This window comes from Ptychodera flava, chromosome 2, assembly GCF_041260155.1.
Source record: "Ptychodera flava strain L36383 chromosome 2, AS_Pfla_20210202, whole genome shotgun sequence".
Lineage (NCBI taxonomy): Eukaryota > Metazoa > Hemichordata > Enteropneusta > Ptychoderidae > Ptychodera > Ptychodera flava.
In genome coordinates this window covers 22,966,504-22,989,789 of record NC_091929.1, presented here as the reverse complement: position 1 = coordinate 22,989,789, position 23,286 = coordinate 22,966,504, and the positions used below count along the sequence as shown (strand labels likewise).

General features: G+C 37.6%; 1 protein-coding gene across 1 annotated transcript in view; it reads right to left on the bottom strand.

The window, feature by feature from the left end:
* LOC139117232 (carnitine O-palmitoyltransferase 1, liver isoform-like) overlaps window positions 1–23,286 on the bottom strand; it is a 58,698-nt gene that overhangs the window by 19,976 nt on the left and 15,436 nt on the right. The window contains exons 2-14 of the mRNA XM_070680180.1: window positions 20,092–20,338; window positions 19,067–19,203; window positions 17,774–17,945; window positions 16,262–16,363; window positions 15,582–15,797; window positions 15,006–15,113; window positions 13,485–13,690; window positions 12,724–12,804; window positions 10,187–10,310; window positions 8,416–8,549; window positions 7,540–7,690; window positions 6,157–6,321; window positions 4,585–4,719 (exon numbers count right to left, since the gene is read on the bottom strand). Coding sequence (XP_070536281.1) covers window positions 4,585–4,719; window positions 6,157–6,321; window positions 7,540–7,690; window positions 8,416–8,549; window positions 10,187–10,310; window positions 12,724–12,804; window positions 13,485–13,690; window positions 15,006–15,113; window positions 15,582–15,797; window positions 16,262–16,363; window positions 17,774–17,945; window positions 19,067–19,203; window positions 20,092–20,232 — 1,872 coding nt within the window. The 5' untranslated portion in view covers window positions 20,233–20,338. The remainder of the gene's footprint in view (window positions 1–4,584; window positions 4,720–6,156; window positions 6,322–7,539; window positions 7,691–8,415; window positions 8,550–10,186; window positions 10,311–12,723; window positions 12,805–13,484; window positions 13,691–15,005; window positions 15,114–15,581; window positions 15,798–16,261; window positions 16,364–17,773; window positions 17,946–19,066; window positions 19,204–20,091; window positions 20,339–23,286) is intronic.

Below are 23,286 nucleotides of genomic sequence, written 5' to 3'. Positions count from 1 at the left end.
ATATGCCAAAAATCAGATCTCTAGCTCTATTCGCTTGCCCAGAATTAGATGTGTACATAATTAATGAGGTAAAGCGTGTGTTTGTCATAAGGTCTCCCATCCTACTAAATACAAAGGACATAGCACTTGTGGTTACTTATTTATTGACATAAACATATATTTTAGGGAAAAGGTCATCGAGGTCACATGACATTTGGTCAAAAAATTTCTCTCCTATAGTTATCCCTATATACCAAAAATCAGACATCCAGCTCTATTGGCTCGCTCAGAATGAGATATGCGCATAATTATTGAGTACAGTATGTGGCGTCATAAGGTGTCCAATCATACCATACATGAAGGGTGTAGCACTTGTGGTTACTGAGTTATGGAAAAATATGTATATTTGAGGTCAAAGGTCACCGAGGTCACGTGACATTTTGTCAAAAAATTGTTTTGCTAAGTTATCCCTATATACCAAAATCAGACCTCTAGCTCTATTGGCTCGCTCAAAATTAGATATGTGCATAAGTAATGAGGTACAATATGTGGCGTCATAAGGCAGTGTTCTCCCTGGGATCAAGGGCAAGCATGTCGGAAATTTGCATAAAATTTACATAATTAATTTGCATACATTAACATATATTTAAATACATACACACACATAAAACAGTCACTGCAAATTGTAGTCATTTAACATGCGTTTTATTTACTTACACACACTGCTGCTGAACATACATATCAGGGGAATAAACAATTAAGTTTACAGGTAGCACCATGAACTGCAATAAATTCATACATGAAAACTGAACGGTCACATCTTGGTTTCTTCAGCAATCCAACTTCAGTTGTAAAAATTCAACTCATGGTCATACGCTCATTGCATGGAGAAACGTTTGCGATGAAACATTGCGTCACTTGTTTACGAAATTATACAGAGCAACAAAGCCACACAATCAGGGCTGTGTACCTCAGCGAGTTTTTGAGCACATGATTACGGTCACGGTCCCAATGAATAGAGGGACTGTTACGGTTTACCATAACAGAAAATTCAGACGTATTTACACGAATGATAGTCACCAAAATTTATGAAACCCTGTCGTTTTAGTAACTTGCCTCCTTAGCGAACCTGAAACGAGACCTGCACTTGAAAACAGCGCGAAACGCTCAAAGCCCACACATCGACCGCCATCTTGGAAATCGCCTGACCTGTTTACGTCACATGGCACTGTAGACATCATTTCGCGACCAAAATGTTAATCCAAACTCATATTTTTAAAAACTTTGCGCGAAATAAAAAAAAGATTACAAGAATGCAAAAGACGATTGTACGTTAGCCAAAAAACTTGTAAAATTACAGTGACCCCAACATCGAGAAACTAGGTCAAGTCAGCGTAGCGTAATATGACGCACACGTAACGTGTGCAGCCCACGGACTCTACCGTTCTCCTGCTCTGATACTTTCACCGTTTGTCTCAACAACAAGAACAGAAAAATAATTAAAATACAAATGCACATTCGTAATACTGCCATGGAGATTTCATGTAGACTAACCGTCATCAGGTATAGACGCCTTATAAACCTTTCTTGAGGGTCGCAATTTTGACCGATAGCTTTGACCACCAGCATTTTCACGGCGTCGACGTCACTGTTATCCCCCCACGTAACTTGATAAACGGCCATTGACACGACGCTCGATCAACATGATCAAAGTCGCGGCCACACCGATGTGCCGCTCGGCCGGTGTTTTTCAACACCTTTGTACGTGTCAATTGATTAATGTAAACTCGTCAATCAACACGAAAAAGTCTATTCAGGACTAAAAACGATGTTGATAAGGCTAGTTTTGGCAGATGTCCCATGCCAATACACTGAGCCGTCAACTGCAAGTGGGGCTGTCAATCAAGGGTGTCGGAAAAAATCTGAAGCGTCACGGCATTGTAGCAAGCGTCACGGCGATCAAGGCAAGCGTCACGGAGACGTGATGCTTGAAGGGCCTAGGGAGAACACTGTAAGGTGTCCCATCATACCATACATGAAGGCTGTAGCACTTGTGGTTACTGAGTTATGGACAAATATGTATATTTGAGGTCAAAGGTCACCGAGGTCACGTGACATTTTGTCAAAAAAATTGTATTGCTAAGTTATCCCTATATACCAAAAATCAGACCTCTAGCTCTATTGGATCGCTCAAAATTAGATATGTGCATAATTAATGAGGTACAATATGTGGCGTCATAAGGTGTCCCCATCATACCATACATGAAGGCTGTAGCACTTGTGGTTACTGAGTTATGGACAAATATGTATATTTGAGGTCAAAGGTCACCAAGGTCACGTGACATTTTGTCAAAAAAATTGTTTTGCTAAGTTATCCCTATATACCAAAAATCAGACCTCTAGCTCTATTGGCTCGCTCAAAATTAGATATGCACATAATTAATGAGGTACAATATGTGGCGTCATAAGGTGTCCCATCATACCATACATGAAGGCTGTAGCACTTGTGGTTACTGATTTATGGACAAATATGTATATTTGAGGTCAAAGGTCACCAAGGTCACGTGACATTTTGTCAAAAAAATTGTTTTACTAAGTTATCCCTATATACAGACCTCTAGCTCTATTGGCTCGCTCAAAATTAGATATGTGCATAATTAATGAGGTACAATATGTGGCGTCACAAGCTGTCCCATCATACCATATATGAAGGGTGGTAGCACTTGTGGTTACTGAGTTATGGACAAATATGTATATTTGAGATCAAAGGTCATCAAGGTCACATGACATTTTGTCAAAATATCCAAGATATCTGCGTGAACGGATGGACTCACGGATGGACGAACAGACGGACATGACCCAATCTATAAGCTCACTGGACTTCATCCGTGGGGACTAAAAATTGTGTCACTGCATCCTTTTTGCAATATGAATACGATGAGAAACTAAATTTTTATTTTTCGTGGCCTTATACATGGGAGTCTATGGAGATCTGCCTTATACATGGGAGTCTATGGACGTGTAAACTAAAAATATGCAAATTTCACCACGATTTGCCCAAATTTGGGAAAGGTCACTCCTATGCACTTCCATACCAAGTTTCAAATCAATCGGACTTGTGGTTTCAGAGCAGGAGATTTTTTGACCAAAAATGGGAGAAAATTACAAAAAAATTCATGAAAAATAGCAAGTCCAAGATACTGACCCAAGATGTGCACAATCATTTCATGTCAGCCCAAAGTACTTACATGCTAATTTTTCATGTAATCTGCTCAGTGGTTATTGAGTTTTTTCAATTTTGACTGTTTTTACATTTTTTCACTTAATTTGCATATTTTTGGCAATGACAACTTCATTTGAACAAAATCTCATCTACAGCCCATCATCCATGTACACACCAAATATCAAGATGAAATGTACAGCGGTTTTGGAGTTTTTGATGTTGACGGACAGACATACAGACATACAGACATACAGACATACAGACACACAGACATACAGACATACAGACATACAGACATACATACATACAGACATTTCCCTAGCCTATAAGAATAGCTTCCATTGCCATATATACATATGGCTATGGGAGCTAAAAATCGCCCTGACACTTTCACGTGTAATTACTCAGTCACTGCAAAAAACTGTGAAATCATGCGGCGCCTTTCATGTTGATTTGTTTACTGGATCGTCCACTAGTAGACATAATAACTTGCAACAATTTCAGGCATCACGACTGGGCATTCTGCACGGCTGGCTTTCTTTCGCTGTAGTACAACACTGGCTACAGTGTGGCTTTTATCCTGAAAAAGCACTGGTTTTTGCAATATTGTTGTATAAGATGCAATTGGCTGAGGTTGGTGAGAGTTCAATACAGATGGTAGGATTGAAATGTTTTTGTACTAATGCCATGCCTTAAAATTGTGATAGCAACTAAAAATGTGGCAGAGTGATGCTACAATATGTTTTTATTGTGCATTTTTTGCATCATATATGAATCAATTTATGAATTATGTTCAAACCACCACCACATTCACTTTAACACATGAATGACAACCAAAGAAACATCATATAGTCTTCTCTGGAGTCTGAGCACTGAATAAATACATGGACTACAAAGAAAAGAAACAAATAAGCTAATAAATTTGAAAAATATTGAACATGAATGCTGAAGTAAAAGAAAACTATGGTCTGTATTTAATTTTTCTACAAGTTAAACTAAAATGATACTCTAAAATTTTAACATAACACTAGTTTGGACAGAAAGCCATAACTGTTTTGCTGTTTCACAGATTTTGTTAATTAAGAACCTAAAGAACACGAGGGATCAAATGCACTGCTACAGCTAGAGCTGCTTTCAGGAGTTTAGTCTTACTAAACTCTTTGAGCGCCAAGCCAATTTTTGTCACCTTTGTAAAATATACCCCAGTCAAATTCTTTCAGATTTTTGCCAAAATTTTGATAAAAAACTGTAACTAATGAAATGTGATGACCATTCGGTACAAAATTATCAAAAAAGTACAGAGAGTTCATAAAAATTTGTAAAATGTTGCACTAAAATTTCGGCGGGAAAAATAGCAGCACTCTAAGGGTTAATGCCCTTACCGTTTTCTCAGGGTCGTCCATAGCGTGGACAAACTCACAGGACTCCACTGTACACGGCCTGACAGTCTCAGTACGCCCTTCACGATACACACGGGTCATTGAAGCCTCATAGGTAAGATTGAACTTGCCTGCATCCTGGAAGAAAATGTGTACAACCACATACTGTCACCCATGACATTATCAACACAGTATAATTGTCACGCACCTTTGTTCTCACACAATTGTGTAATTAAATCTGTAATTAATTTTTTTTGTATGCCTCATGCCAGCCCACGTTGAAACCTGTCAAGCATTGCATACACTTTTTTTTTCTTTTTAAGGTTTTCTTGGTGACACATTTATGAAGGTTACAGAGCTTGTCATAAATGTCTTAGCTAACATTTAACACTTTCACCACCATGGTTTTTCCCAAATCCATTGTTTTCTATGGTAAAGTTGGACCTGTATACAGGGAACTGGGGGTGAAAGGGTAAGAAAGGTGTCAGCTTGCATTTCAGTTCTCACAGTTCGTAATTATCACTTCATGTTGGCAGTATTTAAAGCCATTTACAGCACACTGTTTCCCTTGTGTATCGCTCTTCACAGCAATTTTGCATTCTAGGTAGAAATTGACTTTATTATGGCAGATTTTTCCTTGAAGGGATATTTTAGTCAGGCAATCAATACAGGAGATAGGAAGAATTCACAGAAGATCTCGTTTAAATCCATCTACGCACACCAAAGTTTACTGTTGTTGTACCATCGGAAATCATACAGAGCAGCAGCTCCTACAAATTGAACTCATTTAGCTATGCAAGGTGTTTGTATTCATTTTTTTGAAATACAGAGCAATTATATTGAGATGGACACGTTCATAAAATGTACTGAATTGCAGTCCCTATGTTCTGGTAGGTAAGTTGTCCTGATTATGGTACAACCCTGTGATTTTCTATGGCAAAGTTTGCCGCAGTTCCGTAGCCTACAACGTTGCTTGCAATTTCAGGTGGTGGAAAAAGGTGGGGCTATAGTACGGCTGTCAATATCTGGCTGTGGAAAGGAGGAGAAACTTCGTCAAAACGCCTTGATAGCATTGAAAACTAAGGGAACAGATATATTCATAGGTTAGCTCACTCTAAAGATTGAATATTTTTCTTAAAGGTTGTATGTGCCTCTGGGACAGATATTTCAACAATTTGTTTCTTGTACATCAATTGTGTGGGCTCATATCGAAGTTAGTTAAGTAATGATGTTTTCACTATCCTATTTTGTGAAAATCTAAAATTTAATTTTGCCCTATGTAATCTTGATTTTTTTTATTTTGCTGATTTTGATACACAATGGTTTAAGTTTTTTTTGAGGAAGAGTTTAAAGGTCTATGTCAGGCATTGGATTGTCTTTCCAGGAAATTTACTTACTAGATTACAATTTCAATGGAAAACAAAAGGCTATGGTATCTCCATAATTCTCTTACAAACTAGAACAAACTTGGATCCAGGGGAACGAGTTCCCTGCCTTTAAGTCTTTTAGTTTCCAAGTGTATACTACCATAAAGCACTGTTCCTGGTCTGTAAGAATGTATTGCCTTTCACTTACTCTGAAGTACGCCAGTTGCATTCCCATTTGGATGTATGCATCAGGACTGACTTTACACTGCTTCATGAGTCCTTTGCCAAATGCATTATGAACAACAAGGTGAAGGTCAACATTGTCAGCAAGTTTCTTTGCTGTTGCCAGGCTCGACTCAATCACTTTCTGGCACTGTGGGCAAATGAAGAGGTCACTTTAATTAAAAACACGGGTATATATTCAAGTATAGCAATCTTGTAAACTGAAAAATATAGGAAAGGACTTGAAGGCAGTGAAAAAGACTTTGCAAGACTTACAATTTAAAAAGAAAGGAAAAATTGCATGACCACTTGAGGGCAGTATTGCTATTGGCTGCCTGAGCTCAGCCTAGAAACATCATTCTCATGTCCCTATTGTAATTGTGGAAATGACAGGCACAGTTTTGAGGCAGTGTTTGCCTTGAATATAACAGAAAAGACTTTTAAATTAATGCTTGAAAACTTTGCAAGTAAATATTCATTAAAGGGCAATGTAGACACTTCCATTCAAAATTCCATGTACCAAATTGTAAGGGGTTTGTCCTGTGTAAAGTTCTGTACAAGACAATCAAATTAATATGACAACAATATTGCATTTACAGATAGTCAATTGCTCAGAGCTTATTACGCCATTGCAACTGTCTTATTTTCTTTTAACATATGAAAGCAACCACCTTATTTTAGAAATGATTCAACGCATCAAGGAAGCAAAATGTTGAGACAAAGTTAATTAATTTTTGGAAATCTGTTTTCCAAGTAGATTTTAACACTTCATCATAAGAATTTAGCGAACGTTACATTTTCAGTGATACTGTTGAACCCCCTATACAGTAAAACTGCATTAACAGGCTAATGATAGTGAAAAATTCCAAAAAAAGTATGATGCTTGTTTAACCCTTGAACGCCGAAGTCGTTTTTTGTTGCTTTTATAAAATACACCACAGTAATATTTTGCCAAATTTTGCCAAAAATTTGATAAAAAATACAAGTCAATGAAATGTGATGTGTCCAAAATTATCTAAAAAATTGCAGAAAAATTCACAAAAATTGGTAGAATGTTGAACCAAAATTTTGATGGGAAAAAACTGACAGCACTCGAAGGGTTAATCACAGGTTAGAGTACACATTGATCCTGTATCTACCAAAGTTTCATTTTGTGGGACATCTCACCTGTACTCAAGACACCTCCAAAAATGTAAGACAGTAAACTTTTGGCATTAAGTGGGTGACAGATGAAACCAAAATGGAATGTTCAATCAGCCAGTTCATCTATGCCTCCTTGCGACTGAATGCAGTACAGACATTATAGACTGTAACACACAAGGCAAGAAAGGATGGAAATCGAATCATTAGTAATACTGCTAGACCTCACCTCTTCTTCAATTTCCCATTTGAGTCTCTGTGGAGTGACAAGCTTCTTCTCGCTCTCTCCCTTACAGTGGCCATTGTCTCTGTAACCTAAATTCAGCAAATCTTCTGCCATGCAGTACTCCCACATGTGAGCTGATATTGGAGCATCAGCCCTACAAAATATCAAACAAGAGGGGTGCAAAATTTAGCAAACCGTAGTTGTTAGCATTGTCACAGCACAACATGGTCACATTCAACCCTCTCACCACAATGGTTTGGTCCAAATCCATTGTTGAAAGCCAGGAATGTTGGACTGAATACATTGGAATAGGGGATGATAAGGCTCAGAGATATGCACGCTTATCATCAGCTTTGTATCTTTGCTATTCATTTTGCAAAACATATTCTTTCGAATTGCAAGATACATGTATGTACGTAGCACATGAAGACTACAAGAGGAAGTAGCTCAATTTACAGGTACCAATCTTCATCCGGTACACAATTGACTTTTCTTAGGGGGCCTCCCACAACTTTTTCAAGCAACTAAATGCAAGACAGGAGTTGGCAAAATTTAGCAAACCGTACTTGTTAGCATAATCCTCAGGACCCCTTAGGATTATGTTACTTAGTCAAAAATTGTGAAGTATGGGTCTGGTCTTCTCAAGTGCTGCTAAGTTTCAATAGCAATGACTCTCTTCCAGTGCAAATGCCAAAGATGGGAGGAGTTGCGGAAAATTGTTGAACACCAGTGAGGGCGCTTTCTTTACAGTATTATGCTGAAGTTAAGCATTGGAATGCTGTAATTTACAACACAGGCCAACATAAGCACTTTCCATGCAAAATGCGATTATGCTTCTCTTTTGATGTTTTCTTGTCAAAGGTTATTTTGCTGACGTACCATGAGTGCTCAGCATTGAAACCCATCTTGCCGTTCTTGAAGATGACAAGTGTGATTGACTTGTCAAACCAACGGTTGTGGCCATTACCAGCCAACAGTGATGTAGCAAACTGATCAAGTTTACTGCAGTCTTCCTGCAAAGGTAAAGAGAGGAAATAAGATGGAAAATATTGGCACAACAGACAGACAAACAGAACATACATACATACATATATTTATACACACACACACACACAAACATATATGTTATGAGGTTATTACAAAAATACCACAAAGGATGCACAAGGACATTGGCGCAGCGTATCGCCCTACACGAAGTGGAGGGCAATGCGCAACGCCAATGCCCGACTGTATCCTTTGCGGTATTTTCGTAATAACCTTATCATTGCAAATCTTACATTCCTAACTGGGACATCAAATTGTCAGAGTAGTGACCGTTTTCATGCAATGTCAACGACTTTTCTTCCGATTTATAGCGCAAGTGTGCAACGCTATCTCGGACAAGCTTCTGCAACTTCCGGATAGTGTGTACATTATACATGTACGTAGAGAGCACGTTCTGAGCACATACAAGACATGTTCTGGCACTCGTCCAATGAGTCCCTTTAAATCGTTCAACAGTGAACGTGCAGATACAGCCGCAGGGGACGGGGCGTTTGGAAACCGTACGTGTTACGGAATGGGTGTTCCGTACGGCTTTTTTAGTGCATGCAAAATTCCATTGTTCTCGATGGTAGATGTAAAATAAATATGTTTATATATATTTATATATATTTATTTATATATATATATACATATATATACATATATATATATATATATATATATATATATATATATATATATATATATATGTGTGTGTTATTCATAAAATCATAAAATGCATCTAGCAATCTTCAGAAAACTTAAATAACACTTAAAAACTATCTACTGTTGATTGACCAATCAGAGTGCTCAATTCAGGGTGTTTTATCTGCTCGTAAAGCCTTGGTCACCAAATTCCAGAAACGAATGACAGCGCCATAGTAAAGTACTGTCCAATCAAAAGTGAACATGTCATATTCTGTAGACATCTGGTACGTTTAATATTCAAATTTGGTAACACAGCGGAAACCAGCTGCAACACAAAATCTGCTGTGCCCTAGGGCATTTATATAATGTGCCCTAGGGTATTTATAGGATGTTCCATTACATTGGAAGGCTATTTCACAAGTGAAAGTTTTAATTCATATCCTAAACATGTTACATTGACAAAGGGGACGGTTGACGTAAACACATTGAAAACGAAAATATATCAGTTAGGGGCGATAGTTTTTAAGTCGGATAAAACCCTCGTACTCGGGCTCTTCTGGTATATAAAGTCCAACCCTACGATAAAATGTCTCGGCCTGCGGCCTCGACATTTTATCGTTGGGTTGGACTTTATATACCAGAAGAGCCCTCGTACTCGGGCTTTATCCTATACATATAATTTACTTTGTACTTGAAGTAATCTGTGTTTATAACACTTTGCTTTTAGCATTGAGCACTGTAATTTCACACAAGGATATCTGTATACTTTGACATTTGCATATATATATGTATATGTGTGTGTATGTGTGTGTGTGTGTGTGTACACATGAGTGTATGTATGTGTGCATGCTCAAAACATGTTTACCTGTATGTTTACATGTATGCACATTTTATGTATGTGTAAATACATTGATATCGATTAACTTAAAACTGGTGGACCTTCAGATTTATTAGAATACTATGTTGTACAAATACTTACAGGGTCGTAACATGGTTCATCGTCGTCCAATGTCAGGAAAAGAGCTGCCTTCTCTACTGCATCAAGTGAGATCTTGTTGACACCATTTCTGAAGAACCTCTCCCTGGTCTGTGCCCAGGGAATTCTGTAACGATTTGGGAAAACCAGTTAGACATAACATGAAAGTGTACATCTGTCTCTTCTGGGAAAGAGATCACAATACAGCCATTGCCATGTCATACATAACAAGTCACTGACAATGACATAGTCCCCGCTTGTAAGTGGGAATTTGTCAGTGGAAGTAACTACCGTAAAATTCCTAATTGAAGCCGCGGCTTGTATTAGAAACATTTTTGAGGGACCCCTGGATCGCGCACTGAAGTCCCGGTGCGGCTTCAATTACATACATTTCCTGTGTTTGGATATTTTTCTCAATGCTCACCAAGCAGTGCAGGGGCAATCGCGATTGTTATGCAAATTAGTGCGTGTAATAATTACCCGCATAAAAAGCCCCTACCCTAGTGTAACTCCAATATAGAAACATTAGGAGAGTGTATTTGGTCGTTTAACTTGGTAAAATTCCTTTTAGATAATAAGGAAACTATTAAAAGATGTTTAAAACAATGGGAAACTGGAGTTCCCTTGACAGCATCGTAAGGAAAATGACACGTACTGACCCTGCTGACCCCCGTCCCCTAAATAGAATAGTCTCACTAAGGTCGGCCATGTTGACATGCATGGCATGCATGCATGATGTCTTTGTTTCAAGTTTAGGGGTTTTTGGACGCTGAAATTTCACAAAAATGTCGCTTCTGTATTCAGAGATTGTACAATCAATTTCTTTGGACGTGCAAGTCGATTTTGAAAGCGATAGAAGATCAAATGGTGTTGAAAAAAATCGTGCATAAAATTAGCATAAATTAAGCGTCCATGCAGCGTGGGTCCCCTTCATTTACAGCTGTCTTGTTTTGCCGAACCGGTGGCTCATACTCGGATAGTGCAATAAAGGCAAGTGAATGACCTTTGGTAACTTTACTGGCATGTTTTTTGTGAACTGTTTTGTGGTCAAATTTTATTTTCTCATGATCAAAACGGAACGTGTACAAGTTTATATGCACCCACCATAGTCATTCAGCAGTACAGTATAGGCAGTTCATTATGTCAATATGATGCAGGTGGTGGTGTTGTACGTCAGGCATCGGTAAGGGTACGTGGGTATTGAATGAAAACTACGTATTTGAAACATGGTATCTCAATCTCTCAACTATTTTAACTTGTACACAAACACCGTTGCTTCAAAATTGTTGCATCAGGTAATTGACTATGGCGGTGTTTACCACACTGACAAAAACTTAGGCCGTGTTCAAACATACACACAAACGTGCCGATACATGGGGCATTGTTTGTACTTTTGTTACTATCAATTACAAAATGCATAATGGTAGTAGTGTTAAAAAGGAACTTTTTATTGGGTATTTTTTCTGTAAGAAAGACACCTGTCAATCATTAGCACAAGTCAATGACACGACACAAGCCAGCTGGTGTGATTTTCAGCATGCATTGTTTCATGATGGGCTCAGAGAAGGGGTGCGGCTTCTATAATGGTACAATTCAAAAACCCAAAATGGGCAAACAATGAACCAAGACAATGTTTCAAAGTCAGGGTGCGGCTTCAATTAGAGGTGCGGCCTCAATTGGGAATTTTACGGTACATTTAAGTCTATACGATGCACATGAAAAAGAAAAAAATGGTGCCAAAGATCTGTCTGTGACTGATGCCCATATTGGATTTGATTGTAAGCAAGTAAACATTAGTATGAATGGCACAGGATTTATGTCCTTTTACCCAGTTTGATATAATTAGGTATGCCATGTACTGGTTCTTGAACTACAAACCTTGTCAGTTAGTACAACTGTTGAGACTGGCTTCAAAAAAGCTTTTTGCTCGTATTTCATCACCAAATTTCCTTATTTCTTTTTCAATTCACTCAGTGGTTTTGTTAGGGTAGGACACGCCTGAAACACTTAAACTTTTGCTCAAACTTTCCTTAATGAAACTTCAAACCATTCTCTTACCAAATCAAAAAATATAAGCTCTTTTTGGTATTTATATACATAACACAAATCACAAATAAAAATCTGGGGTGAGAAGTAGTGCGGGCCTCTGAGTTTTGATACCTGTATTTATGTCTGTTTGGTTTGAGCTTGGATTTGAAATATTTTTGCAAAGATTATTGTCCACTTAAATCAAAAGGCAGACTGTAGTGAAAGATGGCGGTAACATTCTGTGGTAATATAGACAGTTATAAGGCCCATGAAAAGTCATAGCAACGGGCATGAATTTCTGCAAAAACACCACTGGGGCGCTACTTTCATCACTAACTCAAAACTGAAGTGGACTTGTGGACATGAAAAATTCAAGTTGACAGTGATCTACTACCTGTCCAGTGGATTTGTACTACTGAAATTAAAGTAGGAAAATTTAGCTTGATGCTTCTGTGGTGACCTATGGGAAATAAATTCCTGGTCACATGGGGCCAGATTGACAATTACTGTACCTATCTCCTGCCGTCAAAGCTGCTATCTTCTCTTCTCCATTGAGTGGTGCAGACTCATCATCTATTATCTTCTGAAATTGCCTGTTGAGGAAATACAACAGATCAGAGGTTGAAGATTGAAAAGAGACTTATATGGACAAGTCAGTCAGCCACTTCAATAACTCCCACCCACTTACGTCCATGTCCTTTATGTCCTAGTGTTTTCATCAGTGTGAAGTTTGGCTGACAAGTGTGACAGCTGACCATTTCCACTGATTGTTGTGTTTTTGCCGTTGTAGCTCATTTTCAAACAAAAGTAGAATTTCTCCACAAAGAAAATTATGAATTTGAATCCTTCATACCACTAAGGAATACATGAATGTATGGTCATGGGGTAGTTGTGAAATGACTTCTTGTATAGGATGTGCTGTGTGGGGGTGATTTTCTGTCAACGTTCAATTTGTGCTTTAACACTATAGGGAAAAATTTTATTTTTCATTTTCGAAAAACCAAGACAGTGAAAATTTTTCTCTCTCCAAGAGCTTTCAAATGACCCCCGACAAGTGGTAGAACAGAAAAGAATTGGAAAACTGAGAGAGTCCGAATATATGTGCCCGAGGCACATTCTACCTTAATCAGGGATTTACTATAGTAAGAAATCAAATATACATGTACGTTATTTACACTACAAAAATCTCTTATGTTGCTAAAACATGTGGATTAATTGTTAAACTGTTTGTCCCAATTCTCTGTAAACATGTTGTCCGCACACACGTACGTACTTTTCAAGTTCACAAGGCTTCAACAACTGGTTACTGTCCTGATGTTGGATTTGCACTTTGAAGTAGCGGCCTTGGTGATAGACGACGATATGCTTGCTTGTCTTGTGGTGTACAAGCTTGTCTGTCTCGAGGCCGGGGATTCGCGTCGTGTTGAATGTACGCTCATATTGCCAGGAACACAGTGGAACAAACTTATTCAAGGTAAGCTGACAAAATACAAAAAAACACAAAAAGAATGAATATCAAACGAAAAATGCCCTTTCTCAAGTTTTCTTACAGTGCATGGAGATTGCTACATATAGGATCATGAAGGATGTAAAAATTCACACCACAATCTCCATTGGAGCTGCCTTAAATCAGTGGGGTAAAAGGTCACTTCATGAGGACTATAGGAAAGCTGATGTCCTAAAACTGTAATCACAGCATACCACTGTATTACCAGTAAATGTAATATCACTGCTATTAACCTTCTGAGTGCCAAAGTCAATTTGGTCACCTTTATAAAATATACCTCGGTCAAATTTTTTCAAATTTTGCCAAAATTTTGATAAAACACTGTAGCAAATGAAATGTGATGTTCATTTGGTCCAAAATTATCAAAATAATTTCACAAAAGTTCATAAAAATTGGCAAAATGTTGCATTTAAATTATGGTGGGAAAAATTACAGCACTCAAAGGGTTAGAGAAGATTGGACATATCTAGAATTGCTGACTCATCACCTCTCGAGCTCAGTTTGCTGTAACTTTTGATGTATCAATGTCATTTCTTTCCTTCTTGTAAAATAGTTTCCTGTAATGCTCACAAATCTATGTTAAAGACTTCAACTTGTGTTTATTTTCAAATGTTACAGTTGACTGAATTAAAAAAAATTTTGTTTCAATTGAAATTCATTTGTAAACAATAAAACTGCCTATTGTTCATACTGGATCGGCAAGGCTCATATTGGGTATTTGAAACACATTAGGGTCCAGGAGAAAAATACATACATGTACTTGTCTTCTTCAACATGAACGAAAATAACATCATCCAAAGTTACAGCGTACAACTAATGTCCTTTTTACGTGCCAACAAATAGCGTTGATCGCGATTTCGGGTTTGTTACTAAATATAGCTGCACGCGCAAGACTTTCAGACAAATACGCTGAAATTTTGTTGTTGTATGCACGGCTGTTGTTGCGGCTTGTAGTCTCCGTCATCGTTTCATACCTATATAAGTGTGACGGTAAATAGCCATTCTAACACTCGCAGGTTTTATTTTCATCGTTCATGCGGAAAATATTTATTTATGCATATTAATGAGAGAGAACAGTGACGTCATTTGCAATCAGTGTTATTGAAAAAACTTTCTGTTCAAAAACCAAGATGGTGAAAATTTTTCTTCCTCCATGCACTTTCAAATGAGTCCCAACAAGTGGTAGATCAAAAAGAATTGTAAAATTTTCGGAGTCAGAATATCTGTCCCCGAGGCACATTCTACCTTAAATATCAAGAGAAGAAGAGTGTTTTGAAAATATCTTACAGGTTTGATTTGTTGACGGTCCAACATCTGTCGGAAACGCAGCATAGTGTAGACAACATTGCCAGCTCTGGCTGCCTGGATGTGAGTTGGTTTGGAGAAAATTGCATCCTGGGAAGAAAAGACAAGACACAGTGAAAGGGGTTGAATGACCTTTGAACTTTTACAACTTAAAGGGCCAGTAGTGCTAACTTTTGATAATTTTTTCACCGGTTTTGTTTTGAATGTCACCAATAACTTTGACATTGTTGAATTTGAGTTTCTCAACAATTTTGTACTTTTTTCTCTGTGAGTTGTGGGAACACAATTACACAATATGGGCATAGTAAATATGTATAGTAACATTCTTTTATTCTGTATAAAATTATAAACACTGTATTGATATACCCTGGTAGATACTTGTAAAGAGATTTGGAGTCCCAGAAACGAACTTTGCTACTACATGTAGGCTGCACCTTCACACTGCAATTGCCAAACACTGCCTGTCATTTAGAGAACAAGGATGACACAGCAGAGTTTTTTGAAATTATTTGCAATATTCAGAACAAAGAAAATCAGCAAAGAGATGGGAACTCTTACCACGCCGTAAAAATTGCTGTTCACCATGATTGGAGAGCGCCCTCGCAGGTAGACATATTCCTCCCACCAGTCACTGACATAGTTTGAAGATGTCAGCCACTTCAGATACAGGTACCTCTGGAGTTTGACACCAATTCCATTCTGGAACTCTGAAACAAGGCCCTCCATTCTCTTATACTGCCCATCATCCATGAGGCCCCTCACAGATCTCAAGTACTGGGGAAAAAATATGACACAGTAAATGGCCTCCCCTATGATTGCTGAAAGTTGGTTTCTCCCAACAACTGTAATGTGTGGTCAGACCAATACTTAGTAAACACAGGCCCTCCATTCTCTCATACTGCTCATCATTTATGAGGCCCCTTTAACAGATTTCAAGTACTGGGGGGAAAAATGACATAGTACACAACCACCCCTATGATTGCTAAAATATGGTTTCTCCCAACTGTAATGAGTGGTCAGACAAATATTTGGTAAACACTGGGGTTGCTTATGCAGAGTGTGTAAGTTTCAAGAACAAGCCATTTTTTTCTGAGTAAGTATACAATTTTAACATGCAAGAAAACTTCTTTGAAAAAAATTCTTTTCCACACACAGCATGATAACTTTCCATTAAATAATGACACAAAATGATAAATAAATATATTTTTGATAAATAGGCAATATTGTACAGGACTTACCCTTTTCATGGTATCCTTTAATTTTGGTAACGGTAGATTAGGCAATGCACTCTGGTAGCTGTATAACATTGGTGTCTTGGAACACAGCAGTGCTAACATACCCTGTCAAGGAAAACACACCATTAACCTTCTCAACCCAATTTTCTTGTCAACAGGTCCATCCTCACACTAAGAACAATGGGGTTGGGCTAAACCATAGTGGTGAGAGGGTACAACATCAACCTTCTCAACCCACTTTTCCTGTTATTAGGTCCACCCTCACACTGAGAACAATAGGGTTGAGCTAAACCATGGAAGTGTACGGGTACAACATTACCTTTTCAACCCCATTTCCTGTCAACAGGTCCATCCTCACCATTAAGACCAATGGGGTTGGGCTAAACCATGGTGGTGAGAGGGTTAATAAGTGCAGGCTTCAATTTTTTTTTCAGATCATTATTGTTTAGTCGGAAAGTTGTCAATCTTTGAGTGCCATGAAATTGATTGTAGGATTGTTACACGCTAGTTGACAAGCATATACTGTTGGTTAATCCCAAACTTTCAATACAGTAGCCCATCTTCAATTTCACTTTGCTATGACATTACAGACAGGTAAACACATAGATGGGAGTGAAATAAGGTAAATATTCCACAACTTGCAAGTCAAAACCAACAAAACTCAATTTATGATAATTTGTAAAGTTGTATGACATTCATCAATTTACACTGGCTTGATTTTTTTACAAAACAGCCAAACTTGTCAAGTATTATCTTAGGGAGGGATATTTTGATTTTCTTGAAAGAACTGGTGTGAGATTCTAAACATTAACAACAGTGTTATTACTTAAATTATCTAAAGGGCCAGCAACGCGAATATTTGATTTTGTTTCACTATTTTTGTTTTTAATGACAATAATAATTTCTTGTTCTACTCCCAAAAGCATGTTGAGTTACACAGTATTCAGCTTGTCAACTCAGTATGTACATGTGTAGACTGCATTGATATTGTTGACAAGTGAATTCTGGTCTGGACTAGAAAAAATTCATATTAGAGATTTGGGGAAGAATAAGAAGAAGTGATAAATGGTTGATTTTATCACTAACTCTACATTCTAAAGAGATCTGCTATCAATGTTAGTAAAACAATACCACATAGAATTAATCTTTTGCACGCTATTGGAGGATAAAAACATGATTCACAGGTCACTAGAAGGTCAAAGTTCACAAGGTCAACTATGGCAAAAAAGGAGGTAAAGAAATATTTTTCACAAATTAATAAAAACAGTCAAGGTACAGTTTGAGCCTTTGAGCGCCAAAGTAAATTTTGTTGCTGCTATAAAATGTATCTCAGTCAATCTTTTCCAGAGTTTTGCCAAAATTTTGATAACAAAGTGAAGCCAATGAAATGTGATGTACATTTGGTCAAAAACTATCAAAAAAATTTCAGAAAAATTCATAAAAATCAGTAAAATGTTGCGATAAAATTTTGGCGGGAAAAATTACAGCACTCAAAATCAAAAATCTTGCACTCACTGTCTGCAGCTTGCTCTTGATTGACATCTTCCCTCTAGGTTCATAGATCCAAGCATGGTAGTACAGAATGTTCTTCAATGTCAGTCTCAGGACAAAGATGATGGAGAGCCATAGCAAGGTGGAGAAGATAATTGCAGCCACATAGGTATCTGCAGGCGCATCGAAGTAACCCCTGGGATGAGAAGAGAAATGACAAACTCAAGCTCCATTAGCTGTCACATATGAAACATTTTACAATTTTCAGTCTTTTTGGCAGCCCAGTGTACCTGTATGCATGTTAAAATACCAACATCATTGTGGGCAATTAAATTTCAGTCCAGACAAGAATTTATTTGTCGATGTGATGAGGAAAAAATTCTTTTTGTTGTTTTTTTTATACATAATATCTAAAGATTAGGTTATTTTAGGATCGTACATTACCGATAACAGAGACCTGTTATCAAACACTGAAGTGAAAATAGAAGTAGATAAGTGAAGTATGGGGAAGTAAAATCAATACACAACACAACGTAAGTGTACCATTATTTGACCTGATGGGGTAACTGCCCTCTATGGCAAATTATTATAATTCTTTGACTTGCGAATACAACAAAGTCAGATGGTGAAACGTATTAAAAATCAAGTAAAAAAGCAAAGCTTGTCATGAAAGTTCAAACAAGGTTTACATTTTCCCTCTCTTTTAAAATCTTTGAATCGTCTTTTTCCTTACAAATGTGCCAATCTAGGTCATATGAAACTGTGAGGGTTACACCAAAATTGTACGACAAATAATTTATCTGGTTCATAAAAGAACCAGTACTTGGCCAGTAGCTGTATCTGTTGATGATTTTTTTCACCATTTTCGTTTTTAATATCGACTAAAAATTTTTTCTACTCCTGGAATAATGTTGAAATACAGATTTCAGCTTGTCAACTTAGCCTGTACCTGTATAAAAAGCATTGTTATTGTTGACATGTGAATTCTAGTTAGAACTAGAATTCAAACGTAAACAATAACAGTACATTTTACACGTAGAGACGCCGTCTTGACAAGCTACACATAGTAGGTGTTTCAACATATTTTGGTGAGTAGGATAAGAACTTTAACTGGACATACAAAACAAAACGGTGGATGTAGCTGAGTGGTTTTGACTGTGGCACCATACACTGTGACTTCCAATGCAATTGAGAAATTACCAAACGTAAAATGTATCTGCAAAGTTGTAGCTTATAACATAGATAAACAGACACCACTACACTGCCTCAGACCTACGTGCAATAACATGGGACTCTCTCATGTGCATAGATACTTACTGTGGTAGATGGTGCCCGATTCTTCCAATGATGCCACATGAAGGGTCCATCTTTGCCAACAGGGAAGCAGTGATTGCCGTAACCACAGCCAGCCAGCTTGCAGGACTTGCTGGGTATGTAGTAGTCACAAGATGATTCTGAGAAAAAAACGAAAAAAAATCACACTCAGAAAAACAAGAAAAAAATTTTGCCTGGAAATAACATACCACAGGTGACCTGATGCAAATGAAACTTATGATATCATAAATATATTAAACACTGTATGTATGGTGTAGGTATGGTGTGGGTACGGTGTATGCGATCATGTACATCTGTGTTCACTTACGTTGTAAATGTGCTAAATTTAACAGTTATGCATGTAGATGTAAGGCTGTATACAGGTTGCATGGACTACAGGTACATTATCATACATAACATTTTAGAAACATGCACAATATATAGTACACAAGCTTAATAGTACCTACATACATACATGTACTTGTATACTGACCACACACACACACAACACACACACACACACATGCACACACATAAAGTATGCAGTACAGGATATAATTGTGGATGACTTCATACACGTAGCAACAAAGATACACGTACATTGATGAACTCTAACTACAGCTACATATATTTTTAAATTATATGCTAATTATGATGATGGCAATTCAGCCCTTTGCCGGTCAGGTCTGTTATCCGCAATCCTACAAAGTCTACTGAAAGTGCTATTCAGCCAAAAGCTATCGTAAAGACAAAATATCACCTGCAGTACATAAGAATGTAATGTACTGTGCTAAGCCAGGTAGTGTTTGAGGTCCCTTACAATGTACCTAAAACTGGTGTATGTCACTGTACTTGGCTGGGCGATATTATATATCTTGGGATAGACATTACTGAATTTTACTGACTTTGCAGGATAACGAACCATTAAAGCCGGCATCTACTGTATGCATCCTGAAAATCAATGCCATTTCCACAAGATGTGAACGACAAGTCATGACGTTATTAAGTGTAGACTGCAAAGCACATACCCTAAATCTGGCCCAGCGTTTCTTCCAAGAACGCTTGCTGCTTTCGTAGACGGCTCGGAGAGCCTCGTGGTTCACATTGACATCAATGCCTTCATGGGTGACGGTGAACTGGAAGGCCACGGCAGCGTGGGCTTCTGCCATGATGGATGCTTGTACAGAAGAGTACCTTCAAATCTCACTTTATGATAGCAATAACAGTGTGGAATCTCAGCTTGCTTCACAGTCTGTGGTGCTTGTAGTCAAAATGCTATTGAAATAAAATGAATACCTTCATTATAATTACTGAGGACTACAAGTAGGATTCTTTTTCTTTTTAATTCAACAGGAAGACAGAATTCAAAAGTACTGGCACCTGTCAGTTTGACAACGTCTTCCATTTCAAGAGAAAGTAACTGTTTTTGTACATGGTTGTATGAGTTTGTTTCGGGAGACCAGTCCCAATCGATCTTTCTACATAACTTTATGATTGCAAAATATTTGTAAAGTTTGTACTGAGTTAGCACCTTCAAAAATGCTTGAAAAAGCAGTTGAGAAAAGTTTTTATCCTTTTCAGCTCACTTGCTGAGAAAATAGATCGATGATAATTTCAACCCTTTCACCACCATGGTTTGGTCCAAACCCACTGTTATCAATGCTGCTTGCGGACCTGTTTACAGGAAATTGGGGGTGAACAGATTGATACTACAGTACTCAACCAATGGCTTCTCAGATTTATTAACAAAATAGCTGATGAATTTCTTAGAGATGTCGTTCAAATTATGTGACAGTATTACTCACTCTATCAATAATTTTCATTCTGCTAGTAACAAGAAAACCCTTAAGACAGTTGTTTTTGCCCCTTTAATTGTACACATGTACAGAGAAACAAAGAACTTCACTTTAAAAACTGTCAAGCTTTAGGGGCTAGTTGAGTGCGTCTCTAATGCATTCATGAGTGGCACATTTTTTCCAACCAATGTAACCACTTGTGGTACGACTCTTGCTTTTTGCAGACTAGAAACATAGCATAATAAATGTATGAAGGAATAAAACAGAACGGTGCAATCAAATTCAATATTTTTCAGTTTGCAGAAGCTGTGATACCAAGGACCAATAGCAATGCATGTAACAGGTCATGTGACAGGCTGAGGGCACAGTGTGGGATGGGCAACTGCAATAGCACTAAGCCTGTACAGTACGCTTATGTGTAGTAGAGAAAAAGAAACCTTTTCTGTCATCTGCTATAACATATACAGATTTCTACCATAAGTACGGAAGTATCAGATTTGAAACAACTGACTGATAATGCAAGATGATGTAACTTGTTTCTTTGCGTTATTGTAATCTCAGAACAGGTGATGAGGTTCACATATACCATAATTTATTTTTCATACAAGTACATATTGCTGATGAACAAACCTTTCATATCACGGAGAAGACAGATTTAGTGTACAATCACATGTGTAACATATGTTTTGTCTGACATATTGTATAAAGCTGGTGCTATATTTAGGAACAGACAGATTATGGTATCCCAGGCCAAATGTGTGGATGTGTAAAAAAGTAAACGTCTAAAAGTCCATAAATTTACAAATGTATATGTGAAATAGCTGTAAAAGTACATTGGGCCTAGAATAATCCACTACAACATGGTCATTGATACAATAAATGAACAACACAGTACATATTTACAAAGTCGAATATGAAAAATAAATAAAAGTGACATGATATAGTATTCTTTGGTTACATGCACATATAAATATACATGTACCATGTTAACCCTTTCACCACAATGGTTTGGCCAAATCCATTGTTTCCTGTAGAAAAGTTGGGTCACTGTACAAGGATACAGGGTGAATGGGCCACATGTACATGTACCTACACGTATGTGAGTTCCTGTCCACACCGGAGCCAAACCTTAAGCCTGGTATTGCATAATTGATATTTAAGTGTCACACACTACATGTTTATAGGGTCACTACAGTCATGTACCTGCCCTTCCAATGTGCCAGCATTGTACCGTGACCTTTATTATGCAAATGAACACATCTAGTGTACAACTGTAGCAAACCACTGGTATAATTGCAAATATGTAAAAATCTAAATATGTATGTGGGTAACTTAACCATTAACAGCAAGGTTAGACCTACTTAGATGTAGTTTTTAGTGATACTAGGTATTGGATGATGGGGTTGGATGCAGGAATTGTTCTGCACAAAATCAATGCTGTTGCTACACCACAAGGGCAGACACCATTACTGTAATTATAGCATCATACATACTATACAGATGATTGCACCTGGCAAGTTAGACGGTCTCAATGTTTTACAATTTATCTGAAATTACTGAAAATTAACGATATTGAAACAATTATTATTGGTGACTTCAAGCTTGGCTGAGCCTGGAAGCCACAATGAAAACACCCTTCAAAACAGGGCTCACACACTGCTCAGACCCATTGTATCAATTATCATTCATATATGTACGCAAGTCATAATATTTTGTTTTAGTGTGCTTGACCTTATATTTTGGTGAGTTCAAAAGTGTACAACTGATATACAATGTAATTTAAGGCCTGCTTTGTAGAACTTAGAAGTGGTGTTTTACGTGCAAGTCAGTTTCGGACAAACTTAACGAAAATTGTTGCAACGCGACTGCAAGTAAATCTTCAACCGTTTTAGGTAAATTCTAAAACATCCCTGCAGTCTAAACAGCAGGCAGCAATTATTTCTGTAGGATATTTCAGTAATTACTAGATTACTTGTATACTCTGCTAGCTTGGTTTAAAAATCCTGTACCGATATCATGTGGAACATACATATAACTCTGATCATGAGTTTCACAGAAACTGAGATAACATATCACTGGACGGAACCCTTTCCAGAGTAAATGATTTGATAGAAAATACATACATACGGCATACATCCATTTACACTTACCAAGCGAAAGCCACAAACCACAGCCAGGAGTTTTGTAATGTATATGTCCCAACAATTGATTCAGTTAGAATCCGCTACACAGTGTTGAATGAGATGGTCTGTCTCAAGGTCAGGGTGTGGGTCATTTTGACCTTATTCTAAAAACCATTACCAAAGTCCAATGATAGTATATAAAACAGCAATCTCCATACAATGAGAGTGGTCTGCCGATCGTTTTACCAGTGTAATGTTCTAGGTACACTGACTAAAGTTCTGTGATAAGCAATTTTTTATTGAC